Source organism: Pogonomyrmex barbatus, unplaced genomic scaffold (genome assembly GCF_055798465.1).
Source record: "Pogonomyrmex barbatus isolate J1 unplaced genomic scaffold, ASM5579846v1 scaffold3, whole genome shotgun sequence".
NCBI classification, from domain to species: domain Eukaryota; kingdom Metazoa; phylum Arthropoda; class Insecta; order Hymenoptera; family Formicidae; genus Pogonomyrmex; species Pogonomyrmex barbatus.
In genome coordinates this window covers 3265714-3287457 of record NW_028297127.1, presented here as the reverse complement: position 1 = coordinate 3287457, position 21744 = coordinate 3265714, and the positions used below count along the sequence as shown (strand labels likewise).

Genomic DNA, 21744 nt, shown 5'->3' with positions numbered 1-21744 from the left:
CATTTATCAATGATTATTAGTTAATGCTTATTAAGCATAACATTTTGATAAATCACTTCTAATTCCTACGTAAACTTCATCGCTATCCTAACATTGTTATTACTCTTATTTTATAAATTCCATTAAATACAATAATTAATATTATAAGATTTAGTTATAGCAATTCGTATTCAAAAATATTGCCTATATTTTTATGTAAAATATTTAAATTTCCTGAAAATTAAGATATATGAAATACTGATTAAACTTAAAAATAAAGTTTCTAAACCGAATAAAATGTTTAGATTAAGGGAATAATTAAGCTCATGGTATTTTTCAAAATTATAACGTATTTACGTAAATAATTATTATAAATAAAATTTTCATGTTTTTAGAATTGTTGAGTTAAATACAACATATAATAAAATAATTATGTATCTTTTATAAGATTTTTTACGCGCCGGAAATTCATTGTAAATGAACTTCGTGCGATTTGCTTGATCCATGTATATCGCGCGTGTAATCGCGCATCCGAAGCGTCGATTAAACTACCGCTGCAATGTATCAATTGAGGTAATATTAACTACACGTTTAACTCATCGTGCTAGAACGCATTTTGCACACGTTCACTCGATATGTTGATAATGACAGTCTCACTTATATATGCGTCATATTGCACGATAACATATAGCCAAAAGTTAAAATATAAATAAAACTGCAAAATATTTTTTGTATCTTTTTTCTCAAGAGTCTACTACACCAGTAGTAGATTACATAGAATGCATTATTTGATTGTTTATAATATATAGAATTGTTATAAAAAATAATATCAAATAGCTTGTAATAGCGAAAACAAGTATAAAGATATCATATAATGGTATCATAATGTAACATAATATATAGTGTGTGTGTGTGTGTGTGTGTGTGTGTGTGTGTGTGTGTGTGTGTGTGTGTGTGTGTGTGTGTGTGTGTGTGTGTGTGTGATATAACATATAGTGATACTTCTAAAGACATTAGACACTTAAGATATAAATCGATACATGTTGTTACGTATGTTTTACAAACAACATGCTTAATACCTTACATTGGGGAGAAAGATCGTACTCTCAGGTCTTAGCTCCGCTTGCGCGCTTGTAAACGCACTTTCCTTCTTCACGAGTGGCCAAAGTAAACGGCCAAACAAGCAAACAGACACTCTACAAATCTCGTCACCCAACAGCTACCACCCGCACGTAACTCTGCCCGGCTAAAGAAATATTCGCAAAGACGACTCTCGACGGAAAGTCGTTTCCGAGTTTCAGTGTTTCATTTTTCTCATTTTGTATCCCTAAGCTTTCTTCCTTTTTTGATTCCGTTTTATCCAATCTTTTTCCTTCTTCCTTTATTCATGTTCTACTGCGATATAACACACGCAGTTGTCTTTAATTAGTTTCCCTTATACCGATCGGTTTTATATCTCACAAGATTGATTATTCTTTAATAGAAATTTAATAGAAATTTTAATAGAAATTAATAGAATGGTCAAAAAATGACATATTAATGCTAAAATTAGAGTTGAAAGTCAAAAGAAACCTCTCTTTCTCTTTTCTTTTTTTCTACTTTTCTATGATAATTAAATTTTATTCATTGATATACTAATATAAAATTAAAATTCATTTAACATTTGAAAAAAAATAGACATTTTATAAAAAATAAAAAAATTAAATTTTCTATACTAAAAATATGACTTCAAATTTTCCGAAGCATAAATATTCAAATTTTAATATAAATTTTGATGTGCCATTTAATTATCTCTTTTATTATTATTTAACTATTTTTTTACTCTATAATTGTACACTTTTGTTATAAGCTGCATCTTATTTCTAAGATTATTATTTTTCTAGCGTTATTGTTGAATTTCTTTCGTCTTGTTCGTTTTTCCTTTTTTTTTTTTCTACATTTCTTTTCCGTCGTTTTCTCTCAGTCTCATTTTTCCGATTGTCTGGCAAAAGCGGCTTTGCCTATCGTAACGAGACGTTCGAGGCGAGTTTTGTCGCGATTCGACGGCGGTACTGGTAATGCAAAACATAAGCGGAAGAGCTCGGCTATATACTGACAGACGCGGTGCTAAATTCATTGGAACGCATAAATGTGAATGTTGAGGATGGGACGCATTGTGAGATCCTTCCATCTCTTTTCCGAAATTGATGGGTCATTTCCAGACAAATATTGATTTGTAAAAAGTTTCATCGAAAAATATCACGAATTTTACATTTGTAAATTTTTTTCAAAGATTTATTATTATATATATATATATATATATATATATATATAATATAGTTATCAATTTATATCAGTATCTATTTAGTTATAAAATTAATTACATTTATTTGATACGTTTTCTTAAACAAATTCTTTTATAAAGAAAAAAAAAAGATTTAAAGAGATACGCTGCATTTGCTACGAAAGCAGTGCATCTCAGATAAAATGAAAAATTTCTAAATAAGATCGAGAATTTGCATTGCGGTATCGCTTCATCGACGATGTCATTTGCCTTGAGAAGAGTCGCGTAAAGGAAGGTCTCGTTTAATTTAACTCAATTTATTCTTTCGTTTGCCCGTCTCTGAATGGCCGTCCCTTTGCATTCATCCTTCGTTAAGCGGCCGATAAGCGAAAACTCCCGATTGGCCGGATGCTGTCTTTCTATAGTCCGCACGTCCCGGTCCTTATTTATCCCTTTCAGCATCACGCATTATCGCTCGATATTCGATGCACAATGAAGTACCCTGCACTTCCCAATGGACTCTTCACATCCTGTTCATAATTATCGTTTCGCGAATGCTCCTTCACAAACCTACTTCAACTATCCGCAATCTGGAAGCTGGCAGTGTCTACAAAGTTTCTCGAGATCTGTTTTAGACTGCTTTGGATTTGTTTCAAAACTATTCGATGCATTTGAACCGCGAGAACGTATTGTATATGTCGTATGGTGCTATTCCTTCTTGCAGATAATATACATATTTAAAGTGTATAAAAAATGAAAGACATTTTCTAAATTACAATTACTACGTTTGAGGAAATAATTTACGATAAAAATCTCATCTTGCATCTAATATTTTAATATATTCAGAATTATTTTGATATAAGCATGCTTTTGGACATATAAAGAACATTATATACTTTTTTTAACTAGGTATTTCAAAAACTACTCTTCGTGCTAAGGAAAGATCTAGCCCTTTGATCAGAAATCAGAAAAAAACCATGACGGCTTTATTTATAACTATTGAAATGTTGGATGTTCATAGTTATTCTAAAATTACTTTTCGACTCGTCAGAAACATTTACAAATCATCAATACGTCAGGAACATTTATAAATCATGATTTGCGTAGCGATTTTTCTAACTTGGAATTTATTTTAATATTGATTTTTTTAAATAAATACACAATAAATATCACAGAATTATAAATATGCAAAATGTTTTATATTATTTATTGTTTTCTTAAGTAAATAAAATAAATTATCACTTTATTTTAAATCATAAATTATTAATTTTCTTCTAAAAATAGATAAATGTTAGTTTTCTCTAAAATTCTAAAATAAAATCAATTGTGGTTATTATAAGATTGAAATAAAAAATGACAACTTTTTCTTATATTTTTTAAGCTTTAACAAAAAGGGTTTACGTGAAAATGGTTTATGTGAAAACATGAATTTTTAGACGAAACAACTTCAAAGGGGTTAAACGGAATCTGATGAATTAAAGCGGATTCTCGCGACAATTCGTCGAGATCACGATGCAAATTGGGCAATTTACGATAGAACGGAAGAATGCTAGTCGTTAAGGGAATGCGTATCGGGTGCAGGTGTCACGGCGCTTGCCTGTTTGCGAGAAATGGATCCGCAAAGAATATCCAGGCGCGCGCTAGTTTTCCTCTAGGAAATCTTATTTACCCACTGAGAACGCGGAGTGAGGTCGGCTGAAATTGAGTGACGTCAGTAATCAAATGCCATTCACCCGTTATGAAGACGTTTCGCCTCGGTGGAAATTATCATGCGAATGCGCGACTGGAGGAAGCGATAAAACCTTGATAGTGAACGAAATTTTCTTGTCTACGTCAAACTATATAATATCTACTATCTTTCTTCGCATTCTGCTCCCCCTCCCATCCTCTTCTTTTTCTTGTCGTCGCTCGTCTCTTACGGTTATCTGCAGTCTTTATTAAAATCGTAATCTTTTATTTCCTTTCGCGGACATTCGCTTGTACGTTTGAACGGTCTATTTAGTCTATAGCTTTTTATTAGATGTAGTTATTCGAGACAAAAGATAAATTATATTCGACTTTATATGCATTGACAAAGGCTGCTAAATATTCATATTCACTTTTATGCTATTTTATTTTTCTCATTGGCATGATCTTTTTATTTTATTGCAACTTGTCGGTATTCTTTCCTTTCTCATTTTTGCGATTTAAAACCTATTGATGTTTGTAGCATTATATATATATATATATATATATATATATATATATATATAAATGTAAATACATATACATATATATGTTTATATGATAAATAATTAATATGTATAATAATGAAGAAATTAATAGATGATTAATATGATAGCCGAAATAATCCTGATTTGCCGGTTTATTAATTAGCTATTATTATCGATATTCAAACATATAAACATTAAAACCTGTCCTCATGCATTTTCATTAAAATCATTTTATTTTTGTTTCTGAAATAAATCTCACTCGAAATAAACTAAAAATCTATTTGCATCATTAAGCTTGATCTGGGAAACCTTTTAGCTTTTTAGTATTATAAATATTGTCATAATTAGAGCTCTTATAATCTGCGCTATGAGAAAATCGATCCAGTTCACATGTATGTATCCTTTTTTATCTGGATATATTACAATATATTACATATAGACATGCTTTTTTAGTTTCCATATTGGCAAAAAGATGTACGCTTTTGTTTATACGCGTGGACAGTAAAGTGGAATAAACGATAATATACGTGTTTTAACGAAACGGCAAATGGTTCACTTTAGCCGGAATACACGTCGGCATTCAGAAAAAGTAATATCTCACCGGAGTGGAAGGTCGTAAGGCCAATATCGCCGTATATCGTGCCGTGCAAGTGTGCGTTTCAAAAGCGGATTAGTTCCGGTATTGTATTTACAGGTGGTCGTGCACAGTCGGGCAGCTTAGTTGCAAAATTGTCCGTACATAGCGCGATATATATCTCATGGTTCTCGTATTCATCGGGTTCGGCGGCCCTCGAAATCTGCAAATGCGCACGTTCGCGTGACACGACAGATATCTACTCTTGTTGAGACTCTAATATCGCCGGATCAACTGGGGATCCGTTAAGGGATTTCGCTAAATTAATCTTGTTTTTTCGAAATCACTTTCAATCCACGCTCTCCATTCGTTACCATCTCAAGTAGTAATCGTGTAATTGATACAAATTGATCAAAATCTTTCTGGCATCTTTTATTTGCATGCAATCTGCGAGTTGGAAATGATGAAGATTTGATGCTTACCAAATATATCGTTTGGATAGATCAAAAGCGCCAATAACACCATTAGAAATGCCTTTTGCCAATCCACCATTTTGTCACAATCATGGATCTAGCTGAAAAATAAAATATTATGTAATACTAATTTCGAAATATAATTTAATATAATATAATTTTCTTACGTAATATTCCATTTCAATCTCACATATAAATGTCTACTTAGCAATGTATATATATATATATATATATATATATATATATATATATACATATTATATCATTTCTTTTAAACAAAATTAAATCTTTCTAAATTAAATCTTCTGAACGATATAATCTACAAATCGTAATTTTTACCTTTCTAGATTATGGAAGAATTATCATTTTTTATAGGAGATATTATAGTTTTTCATATTATTATATTACTAATTAATAAAATATTGAATATATTACACAATGCATGAACAAAAATGATATTTAACGAGAATCGCGAGTAATTAAACATGTTATGTCAGTTAATTATAGATATAATTTATCCTATATATCCTTTTGATGGCTTATGTGTAAATTATTGATGAATATAATTAAATGAATCTATCATATCTTTGTATTCAGTGACTGGAAATCAAATGCAACTACAAAGAAGAATTAAATGTTAAATAATGAATGTGATCACAATTGCACTTACGGAAATATCGAACTATCCATCGATCAATTTTATTCAAGCCATAAAAATCACGAATAAAATAATTTGATCGTCGATATGCAAATAATTGACAGATTCTGAGCGTCCTTAATCCTTTCGGATCGCGTACCAGCGACCTTACTTTATTGGTTTGGACGTTCGCGCGCGGCTGGGACGAAAATAAAAATAATAAAGTGGATGTGAGGTGTGGGTGTGGGAGAATATATTACTGGCGGGAACATTAAAGTCGTGTCAGCGTCTGTGATGATATTCTACGGGAATATTCCTTATCCTTTCATCTAGCTTTTGCATACAGATCAAAATGCGCATCTAGCTTTTGATTATAATAGAGATGCTCATAGACTGTTTATTTATTATTTCATACATCAAAAAAGAAGTATACGAAAGTAACGAAAGTAAAATTCTTGAGTAAAAAATATCAGTTAATTTTTGATAATGATATAATCTATTGTCTTTTCTTTAAACAGAACCGATATAAATTTATCAATGTAAATAATAATATAGAATAGCTTTTTTCATATAAAAATTATTATTAGATAAATATTTCCTTGAAATGATTTCACAAAACTTTTTTTAATACTAATTTATATTTTTTAATACTAATTTATATTTATATTTATATTTTAATACTAATTTTATATTATTAACGAGTAAAAAATTGATATAATTCACATATAATTTTAATGGCGTGTAATGGCGTGGAATTGGCGATGAAATTAATTGTATCTTGCAGTGAGCTGAAAACTGAAAATTGAGATACACGCTTATAAAAATTTATCACGGCAATAACATCGCCTTTGGCGACCCGGTTGGCGCGTTGCGAGCGTTAAACGCCAATCAGGCAAGTTTCTCTTGTGCAGCAGCACACTGATAACTCCATTACGAGGCGCAACATAGCTACCTGACTTGTTAGACACTTTGAATCATAATATTAAATTGATGTGTCACTCATATCGACTTTCTTGTAGTTGCATTTATAACGCTCATCCATCTCCTTTCATTTTCCAGGACAAAACAGAACAACTGAGTCAAATATGGACCAAATTCAACACGTGGGAACATATATGTAAAATAACGATGCATAAGTAGCTCTTAGTTAAGTTAATTTTTACACAATCTTTTATATAACATTTGCAAAATTTTGTATCGCGATACATACTACTTATTGCGTTACTGTGCACTGTTCTCGTTCAAATTTAATAAGTCTATTTTATTTCACACTTTATTTAATCTGTGCTGCTGGTAACGATATGAGTAGTACACTGAAATCTCCCTAACATTAAATTCACTCCCTTCTGCAGGCGAATCTAAGGATTAAAGCGCATTATACGCAGACGCCTGATTGCCTCTATGAGAAGCGAAGATTCTAATGCGAAGTCGAGTATCCACGCTGTTGCGCTCGAAAGAGGAGTCGTCGCACGAAAGTTTGCCCATGACAACTTCGCGACGGAAAACGACGGAAGTTAGGTACATTTATCGCTCTCCCTCCCCTCTCCAGTCGGATGCACGCAATACGAGCGAGGTGTATCCATCATATGGGCGCGTGCCCGCGCTCGACATGAAGCGGAATCAAGTTCGAAACCCGGCGAGCTTTTCCGCTCGAGTACAATGAGCAATAGTGGCGCGGCCTTACCCAACAAGTTTCGAAAGTGATGAGCGAAAAGGCGAGGCGATAAAACTTGACATCGGCGCGGTGCAAAGTTGGCGAAATGGCATCCTCCTTTTCTCTCTCTCTCTCTCTCTCTCTCTCTCTCTCTCTCTCTCTCTCTCTCTCTCTCTCGTTCCTCCTCTTTTTTGCGGAATTTGCAACTCTGGGGCACGTGAGTATACGTGTAAGTGCTCGGCGTTTTTCGTATCGCGAATAATCGTGATAAGAGTGATAATTCCCGGTGTGTTTAAGTAAACATTGTAAATGCAAAATTTGTAAAACGTAAAGTGTTCCCGGAAAAAGATTGTAAACTTCTGACCGTAACAGTGTTAAAATAAGCTGGAGCACTTTTTCAGAATAATAATTTACATTGAAATATCGTTGTCGGTGCCGTTCTTACGACACGGGAGGGACGATAGAAACAACCGCGGCTTACCCTATTTTATACCGCACGGTTACAGCACCCTCGTCCGTAAAGCAAGGAGCTGCGCCATGCTCATATACCACGGGCGACGTGACTTTATTCAAAGCGGATTCCGTCGTTTACTCGATACACAGGCCGGAGTAATATCGAGTTTGGATTTCGACTAACAAGAGACCGGCACGAAAAGACGGCTGGCGAACGACGAGCCCCGCGTAAACAATGCCATCGAGTAATTAGACGTATACAAGACAATTCTTCTCCAACGAATGGAGAGTCGCGCGTCATGGTAGACGAGGCGTATTGTTTTACACGGTTTTAGGACGACAATTCGAAACCAAGAACGAAGACGCGCCCCTTTGTCTTACGTTGCGCCTTTGTGCATTCTGCGCAAATTTTCAGTTGAAACTCTTTTGTCGGCCCTGTCTGCTCATTTTCGTTCAGCTCCGTCGGTTTCGCTAAAGAGCAAAATACTTGCGCTATTATTTACATCTACTTGAGTCTTAAATGTCAAAAACGATTTGAATAAAAGTTGCATACTACAGACATTATATACAAACAATATTTCTGATATTTTTATACATTGCTCATATAAATTTCTCAAAAATTAAATCGATCAATTTTTGAAATAATAAAATAAAAAAAATGACAAAATTCTAAACCAATCTTTTATAAATATTAAAAATTTATAAATTGAATTAATTAATCTCAGTCAGTTTCTAAGAGGATCATTTATCGCATGTGAAATAAGGAGAGTTTCACGAGAATATGTTGAGAATAGCGATTCGTGTAACGAAAGGACGAAATGTTCGACCAATAGCAAATTATTGGGGATCTCTGAAGTATTAGAGTAACCTCGCAGTGGTTACAGTCCGTGATTAGTCAGACGCGTGAAGCTAAGCTCAAGTCGTGTACACCTGAGTTCAATAATTTATGGCTAAGCCATTGTAGTAGCATTTCGGTACGTGATACTTTTGAACGAACTACGCGATTATTACCACACTCGTAATTGAAGGTACAAGCGGTTGAAACGAGATCCACGTTGTACAATTTAAAAAATTATCACATATTATATATATAATTATATGTTGCGTACACTCGTTAGCGTATAGAATGGATTTAATGCAATATTTTAATATTATAGTAATTGGAATATTCTTCTAGTAACTGTCTATATTTATATATTTATGTCCTTAAATTTTTCTCACATATATTTATTTAAATTATGTTCACGATGGATTTCAGAAACAAACGGAAAGGAAACGGAAGTCACTGGAAATTGCATAAGATTATTATATACTATGAATATTTTATGATATAACAACTTTAAATTTAATCTAAAATTCTCCGGCTTCCGTAAAGTTTCCTTTCTAATGAGTTCATTTAAACGCATAAAATTCAAATCTTCCTAATGGCAAAACTTTTAGATGCTGGAAATTAAACCATGTTACAGTCACATGATAAATGTGTCCATAATCCAAATGCATCTCTGTTGCAATTCAAGGTAAAGAACATCTTGTTATGATGAATTCAGGCTCTGTTTGATTATCTTTTCATCGAGTTATCCAACATCTCGTCTTGATGCCTTTATACAATAAGGCAAAACAGTCTTGCACGAAAACCTTGTTACACGGAAATTGAATTATTCTTGACAAGAGCTGGCTACAAAATAATTTATAACAAAAAAAAAGAATCACTGGCGCGTATCGCGTCATCTTAATGCGATCCGCGTATGTAAAGTAACGTCATATAGAGCATAAGCGCGTGCGAATACGAGCAAATGGTTTTTACAACGTGGGCATTATATGACGGTTGTAATTCTTGCGGTTTCCTCGTCGGCGGAACGGCGCTGCGCTGCGCGGCGCGGCGCGGTGACGCACTTGCACAAGAAACTAATCTGCATTCGAAATTTCATTCTTGTCGAATGTGAAATGAAATTTCCAGCGCGCTGACGTTGTCGAGCGACGCACGTCGAGCGTACATTAATTTAAGGAAGCTTCACCGAAGCCGGTTTCACTATTACCAAAGGTCGTTCGTGCGTTCAGGGCACCATTTTATTTTGCTTCGCGTGAAATGTCCATTTACGCGTCCACTCGTAAATACGATCAACTATTGGAGGACTCGAGATGGGATACGAGATCACTGAATCAGATTCGAGCAGTTTAACTTCTTGTCGTTGACCTTGTTTCAAAATGTTCCTTTCCTTACGGAGCGCAGGGGAATAGCAGCCTTATTCCTTTTTCAACCCTCAACTTTTTGCGGTCGGTGTGGTTGCTAATGGTAACTACCGGAAAATGTCAATTTGAGTGGGGCGTAGTTTAGTATTAGCAACCACTAAGTGACCACTGAAACGTATTAAGGCGCGTTTATATATGTTGATACTTGCGGTTTGCTGGGATTTCTAGTGCTCCACAATTTTACGTATATCAAATTAAAACGAGAAACGAAAGAAACGGGAGTAGCACTCAATATGTGACGTATCATATTATCGCAAAAAATAAAAGTAGTTGAAAATTTTAATTTAAACTGAAAGGCATAAAATGGGTCAATTTACATAAAATTCATTTTCTTTTTTAAACAAACAGAAATGTTCCGCTTTTATTTCGATAATTATTTAAATAAGTTTAATTACAGAGATTATGAAAAATATATAAATATTTGGAAAATTATAATAACAGAGAGTATAATGGAAAAAAGCACGAGTATGTGTACGTGCAATTTGAAGAATAAGCGCAAGATATTTAAATCTACGATACAGTGAAGAATTAATTCAAGTTTTGTAAGCTCTAACCGCACTTCGTCGTACGATTAAGTAATCCGAGTAATGACTAATTTGATCGTCATTTCGCCGGCGTGTCGCGCTGACGAGGAAGCTCTGTGATCGCAATTTGTTCGTAAGCGCTTTCATCGCATCGTAAAGAAATCGTTCCCGCTGCCGCTCGTCTGACGGAAAGTTTCTTTTTCTAATGAAGAAAGGAGCTCGTCGACCGACTGCATCCGTTTTAACGAAGTCTGCCCGGAAAGAACTCTCATTTTCTGTGCATCTCTCCCCGATTCAATACGCAACGCGGAAAATTGCAATGGAGCAAAAGTGTTTTTTAATTCAATTCTTTTGCTGGAAAAAAATAACGGAAAAGAACAGTTATGCGAACCCTTATTCAACTTGTCAGGCCGCGAATAAACAGCGATCAAACGCAGCTTCGTCAAAAGTAATTAATTAACTTGTTTGTGTGCTGGGAATCAGTGCTCTAGAAGAGCTTACAGCTTTTGTTTTGTTTAAAATTGTTATTAATCTCCTTTTACATGGCATTCTTTCTTGGTTTAATCAGAAATTCGAAAGTTGTCTTTTGAATAAAGAACTTTTTTTAGAAAGAATAGCTTTCTTAAATTGTATATATACATATATATATATATATATATATATATATATATGTTTAAATTTTATAGAGATATGCATTAACATAATAGTAAAATTTGCATGAAAATAATTGCTAAAAAAAATTTTCTTACTTATATACTTTTTGACAGTTTGGTTCGCCAAATTATTTCGAATTAGTTGAAGCATTTGTTATTAAAAAGATTTCTTTTATTTTATATATATATATATATATATATATATATAAAAGATATATCGATTAATACTCTTTTTGCATGTAGTGTCAATGTTATGAAAAACCTTTAGATTAGATGGTATATTAGGTTTTATGCAATAGACATTGTTCCCCTATCTCGGCAGAGGATTAAATGTTATCTTTCGCATCCCCATCAGGTCACGAAGTTGTCGCCGTCTGTCTCTCTTCCGAGGCAAGAAATGGAAAAAGATGAATGAAGATTTGGGTAACGAATACGATGATAGTAGGACCCGTCCCTCTTCCCGTTTCTATTATCAGTTACTGCTTTCAAGAGGGGGCAAGCGGCTCGTTTCGACCCCGCTGTCGCGATAAAAAGAGCAACGACTATCGCTCGCGATATTGCGAAAGGGCTAGTATCATAGCAACAGACGTTCTTGGCGCTGATAACAGATGGGTGGAGTATAATCACGTGTCTTCAGGCTGCCAGGTTCATCCAGATCTCGACGATCTTTTCCTGCCTATTTTTGTCTCTTCTTTTCTCACCCCACGGTATTCGCTAGTAAACAATTTTGAGCACTTGGCGGTACGCACAAAATACGGAGGTATTCCGCGCGATAACAAATATCTCGTGTTTATCTTTCCCTGCGTTTCTTTCAACGACCGCGGTGCGATAACTTGTCGCGGACAATCACGCCCACCCGTAAGCGAAGATTAGCTTCTCGAAGCAAGTCCGTGCAGATATAACTATAGTTATAAATAGATCCAGTCCCTCCTGTGCCAACACCCACGTTGTAAGAAAGGCGGAATGAACGAAGAGAAAACTTAGCGGTAATTTTTGTTTCATTTGTGCCTGCACAACGACGTTCGATGTTTGATAGTTCTACCTCTACTCTCGCTTCCTCTTTCGTTAAAGAAAGATGCGACTATCAACTTTTCTTTTTCCTCACAGATCTCCTCTTTCTCCCTACAGATTTTCCAGATCGAACGCTACGTGCTCAATCTATTTATATCTATCTATAATCCATTGCATGCACATGTGAAAGCGTGTTGGTTCGTTTCGTATAAAGCGTACTGGAAGTCGCGCTCTTTACCATCCCCCATTCGAATTCTTTTGAACGGAAATTGAAAAATCATTTACGATTTTCGACTATATATGCTAAGAGCAAGATTTTTAAAAAGACGGAATTTAGAGAACGTATTTCTGTAATAGCGTTGTCCTCCTTCGAGATACATGAATAAAGAGATAAAGGTAAGAGGATAAATATTTTCGTGGCTAGAGCACATAGAATTTTTCTATGTGTTTAGCTTGAATCAGCTGTACGACGCTGCGATTTTAGCGTGGAAAAGTGCGGTCGTCCTTCTTAATAGTATCGTCGGAGTTAGTGCGTTGCGAAAGTGCAAAAAGTCATAAAGCGCCGTGGGCCGAGTAGAAGAAACGTCAAGAAAATACGACTCGCGAGATTCCGTCTAAATCCATACGATATCGCTTATCCTGATATTGGCAATCTTCGATATCCTGATAGCAACAGATATTACTTTGTACGACGTCTGTACGTGACCCCTTATGTTTGTCGGAACTTCCATTCTCGAATTCGCATTTATTGAAACGACGGACAATACGGAAATACGTAAAATTTCGCATACGGAGAGAAATCTGCATTTTGCAACGATCTCGCGCATTAAGAATATATAATTAAGTGGTTAAATAATATGCAAAGTCACTCTCCGATACGAAGGAATTTAATTTAATTTTTAATATGTTTATGTATGTCTGATTCAGTACGTGTTTTATCGGGATTCATCATTTTGCATTTAGACTCCTGAATTACAAACGCGCACTTGCATCTACTTGGTAAGAAAAAGGACCTTATCGATTGTACTATGCAAATGTGAATGTGCTCGACAGCGCCCTGCCATAAGGTTCTTCTCTCATTAACATGACGAATTCATGTAAGACTCTAAAAGATTCATAGTCATCCTAACATTTCTGAATCATCTTTGACTGACGATTCAAAAAATAACGTGAGAAAATAGTACGTCATCAATATCAGATTTTTCACATTCAATTGCTTGTAATTTGGTAATTGTTAGTCTTTTGACATTTTAAAGTCTGAAAAGTTAATTTTAAAACAATAATAATGATTGTTGCAAGTAGTTGGTGTATCGAAATTTAAAATTTTGGTAAACATCTCTAATGCAATAATAAATAATAAATAAATGTAGTACATAGAAAGCGATGATATATAAATGTACTTTAGTGTATTATCAGAATGAAACTTCTGCATTTCTCAGAATTAATTTTTGCTTACGCTTTTGTAATACATCTGCCATCCGAATTTTGCCGTTTAAAAGCATAAAAACGCGCGCGGCTGGAAAATGCGGCTTTAATGCCCGCGGAATAATAACTCCCGCCGCTGAAAATAAATATCGTACAAAGAGTTGTACCACGTCCTATTCGCGGAACCGTCGCCTTGTCTTTGACGTTTCTGACTAATGATCCCCGGCTCCCTTCTCAGCCTCTTTCTCTCCCTTCTCGAAAACTCGGAATATTATTATATTCCGAGTATAATGATTGATTGATTAATGCGGCACAAAATTACAGAAACCGGTCGGACTTCCCGTTTAAACGCCTGCTCGAGAAAAACTGGGTAATGGCTTCTCGTTTTGGCTGATTGAAAGCCTAACGCAGCAAACAGGCTGACTAAGAAATAACGTACCACAATTACAGATTTCCTGATAAATTCCGAGATGATTTCTCTTTTTTTTTTTCTTCAACAAAATCTCAGGGTCGGAAATGTGAGGAGGGAGAACGGTGAGGAGGAAACTCAAGACGAATATATCGCAAAAACAAACGGGAGGGGGTGCTCGTAGTCTTATAATGGAGCAAGGCTTCGCTTCTCGAAGAAGCCGTGTTCGATCTCGGAAAGTTTTCAAGACTTTTCGCCCTCTTCTTTCACACACACGCCCGTTCGCTCGTGGTAGATTTGCCACCTTCTTCACACTTTTGCCATCGTGACTTTCGTCCTTATAATTCAAGAAATATATCGTTGCCGTAGGTACTTGCATCCTATTGCATTAGTGCCTTTTCTTTTCTTTTTTCCTTATTCTTTGAACAATGTGCCGAAACTTTGGAGCAATACTGATTTAAAAATAAACGTTAAGAAACATTAAGATGTATCAGAAATATAATAGAAATCATATAAATATAAAGAAATTATTTTTCATAGAAAGCTCAATATATAAATTGAAATTGAATAAAAATTTTTTACATTAAATTATATATCGAAAAAAACGATTTTTTTTATTATAACTCTACTGTAATAGAAAAATGTTTTATAGCAATAACACTAAAAAATACATATATCAACATACTAAATACTAAACTCAACTACATCGTAAATGTTGGCAGCTAGAACACGGAGTAACTAAAAATTTGGGTTCTGTTAACTCAGGAATATCGTTGAAATATTTCAACGAGCAGAAAATTAGCACAAATTAAGCTTCTCGTTTAAAATGGACCGTGTTTAACCTCGAGGATCATTGATTCTCGTTGAGGCACGACAAGAGCCGCTTTTGACAAGTCATAAGTCGTTACGCCAATTTGCCGCCTTCAAATCGTCCTATTTTTAAATTTAATCTTCCGGGGTATTTCAATAATTCTGATCTAGTTTTTCTTTTATATATTATATGAAAATCCCGTAAAAAATTTAAATTGTTTTGAAAAGTATGAAATCTGGATAACAACTTTTTTTATTTTTTGATGTAATAATGTTGGAAAGTATGTATTGTCGTTGGATCCTAATTAAATCTCGATGTTATTTAACGAAGATTCTTATACTTCATATTAAAACTCATAACATAACGGAAAGAGACAATAAAAAACTCGCAAACTGGACCACAATTACACAAAGAAAACAATCATAAACGAAAGCGTTTGATTAAAGCTTATATTATTAAATTTCAATTTTTATATTGCAAATTTTGTTTTTGTGCAGGCTTATGATTATACGCAATTCTTTTTAAATAAAAACCCAGAGATATTTATTTTTATCACTTTGACTACGTTCATTAATAAATTATTTATATAGAATTAGGTTATCATATTGTGCATTGTTTTTATAGCGCAAGATATTAATTTATCCTTTGACGAATAAAAGAAACAAATTTCTTTTTGTTTCGACTTATAACGTGTTTGATCTTTTTTTTACATATAATCATATATATAAGAATCATATATATAATGTACTTAATAAAATTAACATTATACATTTAAAATAATAATTTTTTTAACAAAAAAGATTATTGTTTCAAACGCAAGCAAAGTGAAAGTTCCATTTGAATTTTCACATTTTCCGTTGCAATCATTTCCATTTTGTAGATAATTCGCACGCAACAGATGAGAAAAAGTACGCCACTAAAAATATTCACAATGCAATGTTTTAATTGCTTTCCAGCTCTGCATTTCCTAGCACAGAAGAACGATAACAGAGAAATAGCGGCAACAGGAGGTTGTCTCCTCCGGCTAAAATAAAAGCTTTACGCTCGCGGAAACTCGAGAATGAGCGGCGCTCGTCGTTTCGGAAAAATAAAGTTATAACACTTTAAACCCTTACGCGGCATAATAGCGAATTCATAGATATCTTATGTATCTTATTCTGTAAGATACATAAGATATCTATGAATTCGCTATTATGCCGCGTAAGAGTTTACTCTGTAAGATACATAAGATAAAGTTTCTTTCATACGTCTACACACACTCAAAACATTAAACTATACATGCTTAAAAATTTGATTTTTCTAAATTCTACATTGTAATAAAATAACCAATGGCCAATTTTAATTAACTTTCCAATTTACTAAAGTAGCTTTCATTTTAATATTTCCTGCATCACTGTATTTGAATTAAAAATGTGAAGATGATCGTACTTCGTTAAAATTCGTAATATACCAAAACTGAATTTACATTATTTCAAAATATATAATTATAATTTCAAGTAAAATGTGATTTTTTTATATTTGATATGACATTTTTCAATATTAAACATATTTTTTTTACAGATAGACACTCATATAAATAATTTTCAGAGAATAGAAGTATTATATAATTATTTTAAATATTTTTGAAAAATTATATAAATTATTGTTATAGATTATTAAAAATTTATTGAAAATAAAATATAATATTGAAAATGTTATACAATAAATAATTATATTTTTAAAATAAATATAAAAGAAATTGCTCACATTCTCGGTCTTTTCAAAAATATAAAATTAGAAAGTTTTTTAATTAAAAAATTTATAAAATTATAACTTTAATTTTATCTTAATTCATTTTATAAATCTCGCAAAATATACTTTTATAATATATTTTCATTCATCTTTTTAACAAGATTTTAAGCAAAGAAATAATAATTATTGACAGTTTCATACTATAAGACAGAAGTTCTTGAAAGAAATGCATGACCTGATTTCACCGCAATTAATTGAGGTTCTTGTTATATCAAAAATTAATAAAAAGTGACTAAGATTTTTTTCTGCGAAAGACGACGTGAAACGATGACCGGATGGCGGTCGCAGAACTGGGACGAGCAGACGAGCCTGAAGACTCTCTTAAATTTCCGAAATCCCGTACACGCGGTGTACACACGACACGCGGTACTCTGCTGACTTTTCGAAATTGTAGGCGGGTGCTGCCGCTCTCGCCAGCGTAAAATAAATCAGAGTACAGGGTGAGAGATCTAGCCGACGATATATTCCGGCACGTCGGGTATATTCCCTTCCTTAAGTTCTCGTTGCTCCCGCCGCCGACGCCGACACGCCTCTATAGATTTGGTTCACGTCGAAGTCAGAGTATAAAGAAGGAAGAAGAAAGAAGTAGAAAGAAAGTGAGAGGAAAAGAGAAAGAGGCTTCCGCGTCTCTCTCTCCATAAATCTCTGAAGAATTCTTTACCTACGGCAACGATACGCACAACTCGACGGTTCTTGTTCCGGAACAAACGCAAAAGTTAAGCGTCTTCCAATTATGTCGATGTGATCATGAACCCGATAACTGAAAGAAATTCTGGAAAAATAATTTTGAAATTTCAATGGAAATTCTATTAGTACGAAATGAATTTTATATTGTAAAAATAATTATATGTGCGTGTTTGTAATTTTGTATGAAAAATAGTAATATAAATTATATTTATCTTTGGCTTTTGTATTTTAATATTTATAATTTTTTGATGTTAGTAGCTTAATATTCTAAATTTATTTTTTATTTAAATTATTATGTCAATTACCAAATTTTGTCGTTTTACAAAACTTTCAATAGGAATACAAATTTATATAATTGTTTATTTTAATAAAATGCTTCATTATATCCCATTATATTTTTAAATTTATATATGTAAAAATTTTATTACATATTTAAACGTGAATGATAAATTATATTAAAATGTTTACACTTTTTTGTACAACTTTTTGTAATCATTAAATTTTATTGTCGATCATTTTTGAACGACATCTGCGTTTTCAGAAACTTGTAAAAACAAGTCTTGAAGTTGCAATCGTGTCTGTGGGACCATCCCGAGAGAAAAATATATTACGACCATTTCTCACCATAAAATGGCGTGAATTGTGGTCCCAACAATCGTTTTGCGGTTATAGAGATTATGCAAATACAGTCTCGCCGACTATAAACTATGGGGAATTTAACAATTTTTCACCATGCGACGCACTCGATCTTGTTTGCGCCTCTATAGCCATGCATCGTATAACAATGACGACATAAAAGGATAATAGGACTCTTTACTTTCCATTCTTGGTGTATCGTCAATAGAAAATCTTAAATCTCGATTAAGGAAATATAGAAAGTTTTAAATAGACGAATAATGTGAAATTATCCGGCGCGGTTAATTTTTCAAGCTAATAGCTTTCCAATACTTTCTGTTGCATAATATTCGTTGCAAATTTATTTGCTATTGATTACAGTATTGATTATAGTAAAATTGAGACCTTTAATATAATTGTTTTTCTGAGCAGAATAAAATTGTCTTTAATAATTAAATGCATCGGAGAAAGAATTTCTCGGATTTAAAAACTAATAATTGAAAAGATATTATAAATGCATTTTACTATAAGTGTTTTTTTTGTACTCGTTTCAATCATAAATATGTAAAGCATTGTTGAGGGTAGCTAAAGATCTATTTACATGTCAGAACAATAAAAATGTCTATTTGTAAAAATACATCAATCAACATTGCTGCCAACTTGTAAAAATTACAAAATGCTGTCGACAGCGGTGCATTGTGTAATTTTTAAAATATTTTAATTTTTATAAGCGAATTATACGTATGTGTATTGTTACAGTTCATATAAATTGCGTGTAACATTACGCAGTATTGCAGGTGGTGAAAAATTTCTCAAAGATTTATGATGAACGCTTTATAAAGGCTGGAAGTTATATTTTACCGACTTCGACGTAAACTGAAAATGCACGCCTTGTGCTACGTGGAGATTCTCTGAAATTACTTGCAGAGATAAATAGGGATCGTAACGTCCGACGGTAATATCTCCTTCCGCTACTTTTATAATACTCATCATCGTTCATCATTACGCCATGCAAAGACGAGAATCGAAGGGCTCCCGCAAAACTCGATTATCGATTGTAAACTTTCCGATTGCGTTTTATTTGACTTTGCAAACATCTCAAGAAACTTAATTAGCACGCTATTTTGAAAGTACACGCATATCTTTGTCAATAATAGCTAATTATACTAATCATACTGATTACATATGAACTCGACGCGTTCTGCATTCCGCGAAGCTTCTGACAGAACGAAATTTTTTTACGTTTTTATTTTACTCTTCATGCAAATTGGCAAACAAATAAAAAAAATCATGCAATGGATGATTAATGTTTCACTTTTGTCGTCATGTTGATGAAACGCGTTGATGAAAAAAGTATTTTTATTTTTCAGTATGCAAGATTTCTTTAAGACATTTATAACGATCTATTACACACAGAAGCAAAATGATTCCGCTACGGCGTCGCCTTCTCGAGCGAAAGTTTATACATTGCGATAAAAGCGAGAGAAAGTTTAGGAAAAAGCTTGATATTTCTTAGCGCCCGGTAAAAGCCTTAAAGTCTTGCAATTTTTCCTCGCAAAGTTTGCGAGCGATTTAAGAATGATGTTTATTGTATTATTATATTTTAATATAGTATATATTAATTATCAAACACTAGTAATAGCTTAGGTAAACGCAATTTAGAGAGGAATCATAAAGTCAGAAAAGTCTATAACGAGCTGAATACCCTCTTAATCATTACACAATATTCGTTGATAGATATGTTAGATATCTTTCTAACATTTCTGAAACATTTAGAAAATGACATTTAACTTCGTAATGCGATGTACGAACCAATGTCGAAACACCATCAAGCAAAATTGACTTTTATGTCTGGCTTTTCGACGACTTTATAATCGCAGCCGGCCTGCGGAAAAACCCATGTATTCCGAGAGTTATAGCGGTCCAAATAGTACTCCTCGGTATTAGAGTATTCGACCGATCCTTAGTCGAGTGGAATTTCATGTTTATGGCGCCATGATTTTTACCATTTAGTCTATCTATTTGTTCAGTGGTAAGACCGAAATTTTTTGTCTAAGTAATACGCGAAAATTGAGCGGTTATTTGATTGCGCGGTTATTTGATTAATTTAAATTTTATTATTAATTATACGCAATAGAGAATATAATAGCAAGCGAATAAATAACCAAGTTAAAGTTAAAATAAAATATAATTTAAAAATAGCTGTTTTGCATGTCAGCCTAATTATAAGACGTTTTGTTATTATTTAATTTCTAAAATCATTTGGTTGATTAATGATAAATGCTGAAATGTCAAAACTGTAATACTTTCAAAAAAAGAAGAGAAATGAAAGGTAAAGCAATTGCAATTTTACTCATCATTAAAAAATCATATAGAAAGCATTTACTCATTAATTTTATTTGGAAAGTGACTGTTATATATAATTGTTATATATAAAAAAATATTCAAAAAATGCACATTTTACTTTTTTTAAAATAAGACATTTTTAAAATCAGGAGATGCACATATCGCTATCCTAATGCAAACGTTAAAATATAAGCACTTCTTTGAAAATTAAAGACCGAATGGGATGGAGAACATTGAACATTCAATTCGCGAGTCCACGGTATTTTATTCTCGCCATATGTTCCAAGAGCAGCTGAGCGAGAGGCTATTTAATTCTCCTCGTGTCTTTCATCAATCTGACTTTAAAAGGATCAGGCTAATTCAACGCTCCGTTATTTAATTCCGGATTAGATAGACAATTGCACCAGCTCTTGGGTTAGTTCTATTGCACTCAGTGCTTTTTCATAGATCCTGGTCACTGACAATTGATCAAATTCATAGAAATAATGGAAATTCTGATATCATATATAAATTTGGAAAAAATTAAATTAATTGTGGATATATAATTTAATTATGAAGTTTTTAAATTTTTGATCTAATTGCGAAGACTAAAATTACGGTTCTAAAGGAAATAATTTTATTACTGAAATAATTTTATTAATGAAATAATTTAATTATAATTTGAATAATAATGTTGACAATTATACAGGTAATCAAATTATTAATTATATAATTTTCTAATACTTTTATTTCTAATAATTGTAATATAGACATCGAATATCAGACAATATAATTTTGATGATTATTAGATATCATTGTTATTTGTCACGAATTATTTATCTTTGCGAATCAAGAGACTTTTTGATATCTTATTGATAAAACAATGATTTCTGTTTCAAAGTAGAAAGATATCATCTCGAGATGAATGTAATATTTAGCAGGTTATCATAAAATAATTTTGAGATAATTAACTTAACGTGTCAATTATTGCTCATCC

At 33.0% G+C, this 21744-nt stretch overlaps 1 protein-coding gene across 5 annotated transcripts in view; it reads right to left on the bottom strand.

Moving 5' to 3' along the window:
- The window catches only part of LOC105430660 (lachesin), a 129363-nt gene that overhangs the window by 35065 nt on the left and 72554 nt on the right, over positions 1-21744 (bottom strand). For 3 of the 5 annotated variants that reach the window (XM_089079085.1, XM_089079086.1, XM_089079084.1), the window contains exon 2: positions 5512-5603. In XM_089079085.1, the coding sequence (XP_088935211.1) occupies positions 5512-5581 (70 nt within the window). In that variant the 5' untranslated portion in view covers positions 5582-5603. The remainder of the gene's footprint in view (positions 1-5511; positions 5604-21744) is intronic. The other 2 variants (XM_089079082.1, XM_089079083.1) reach the window with 1 other exon arrangement.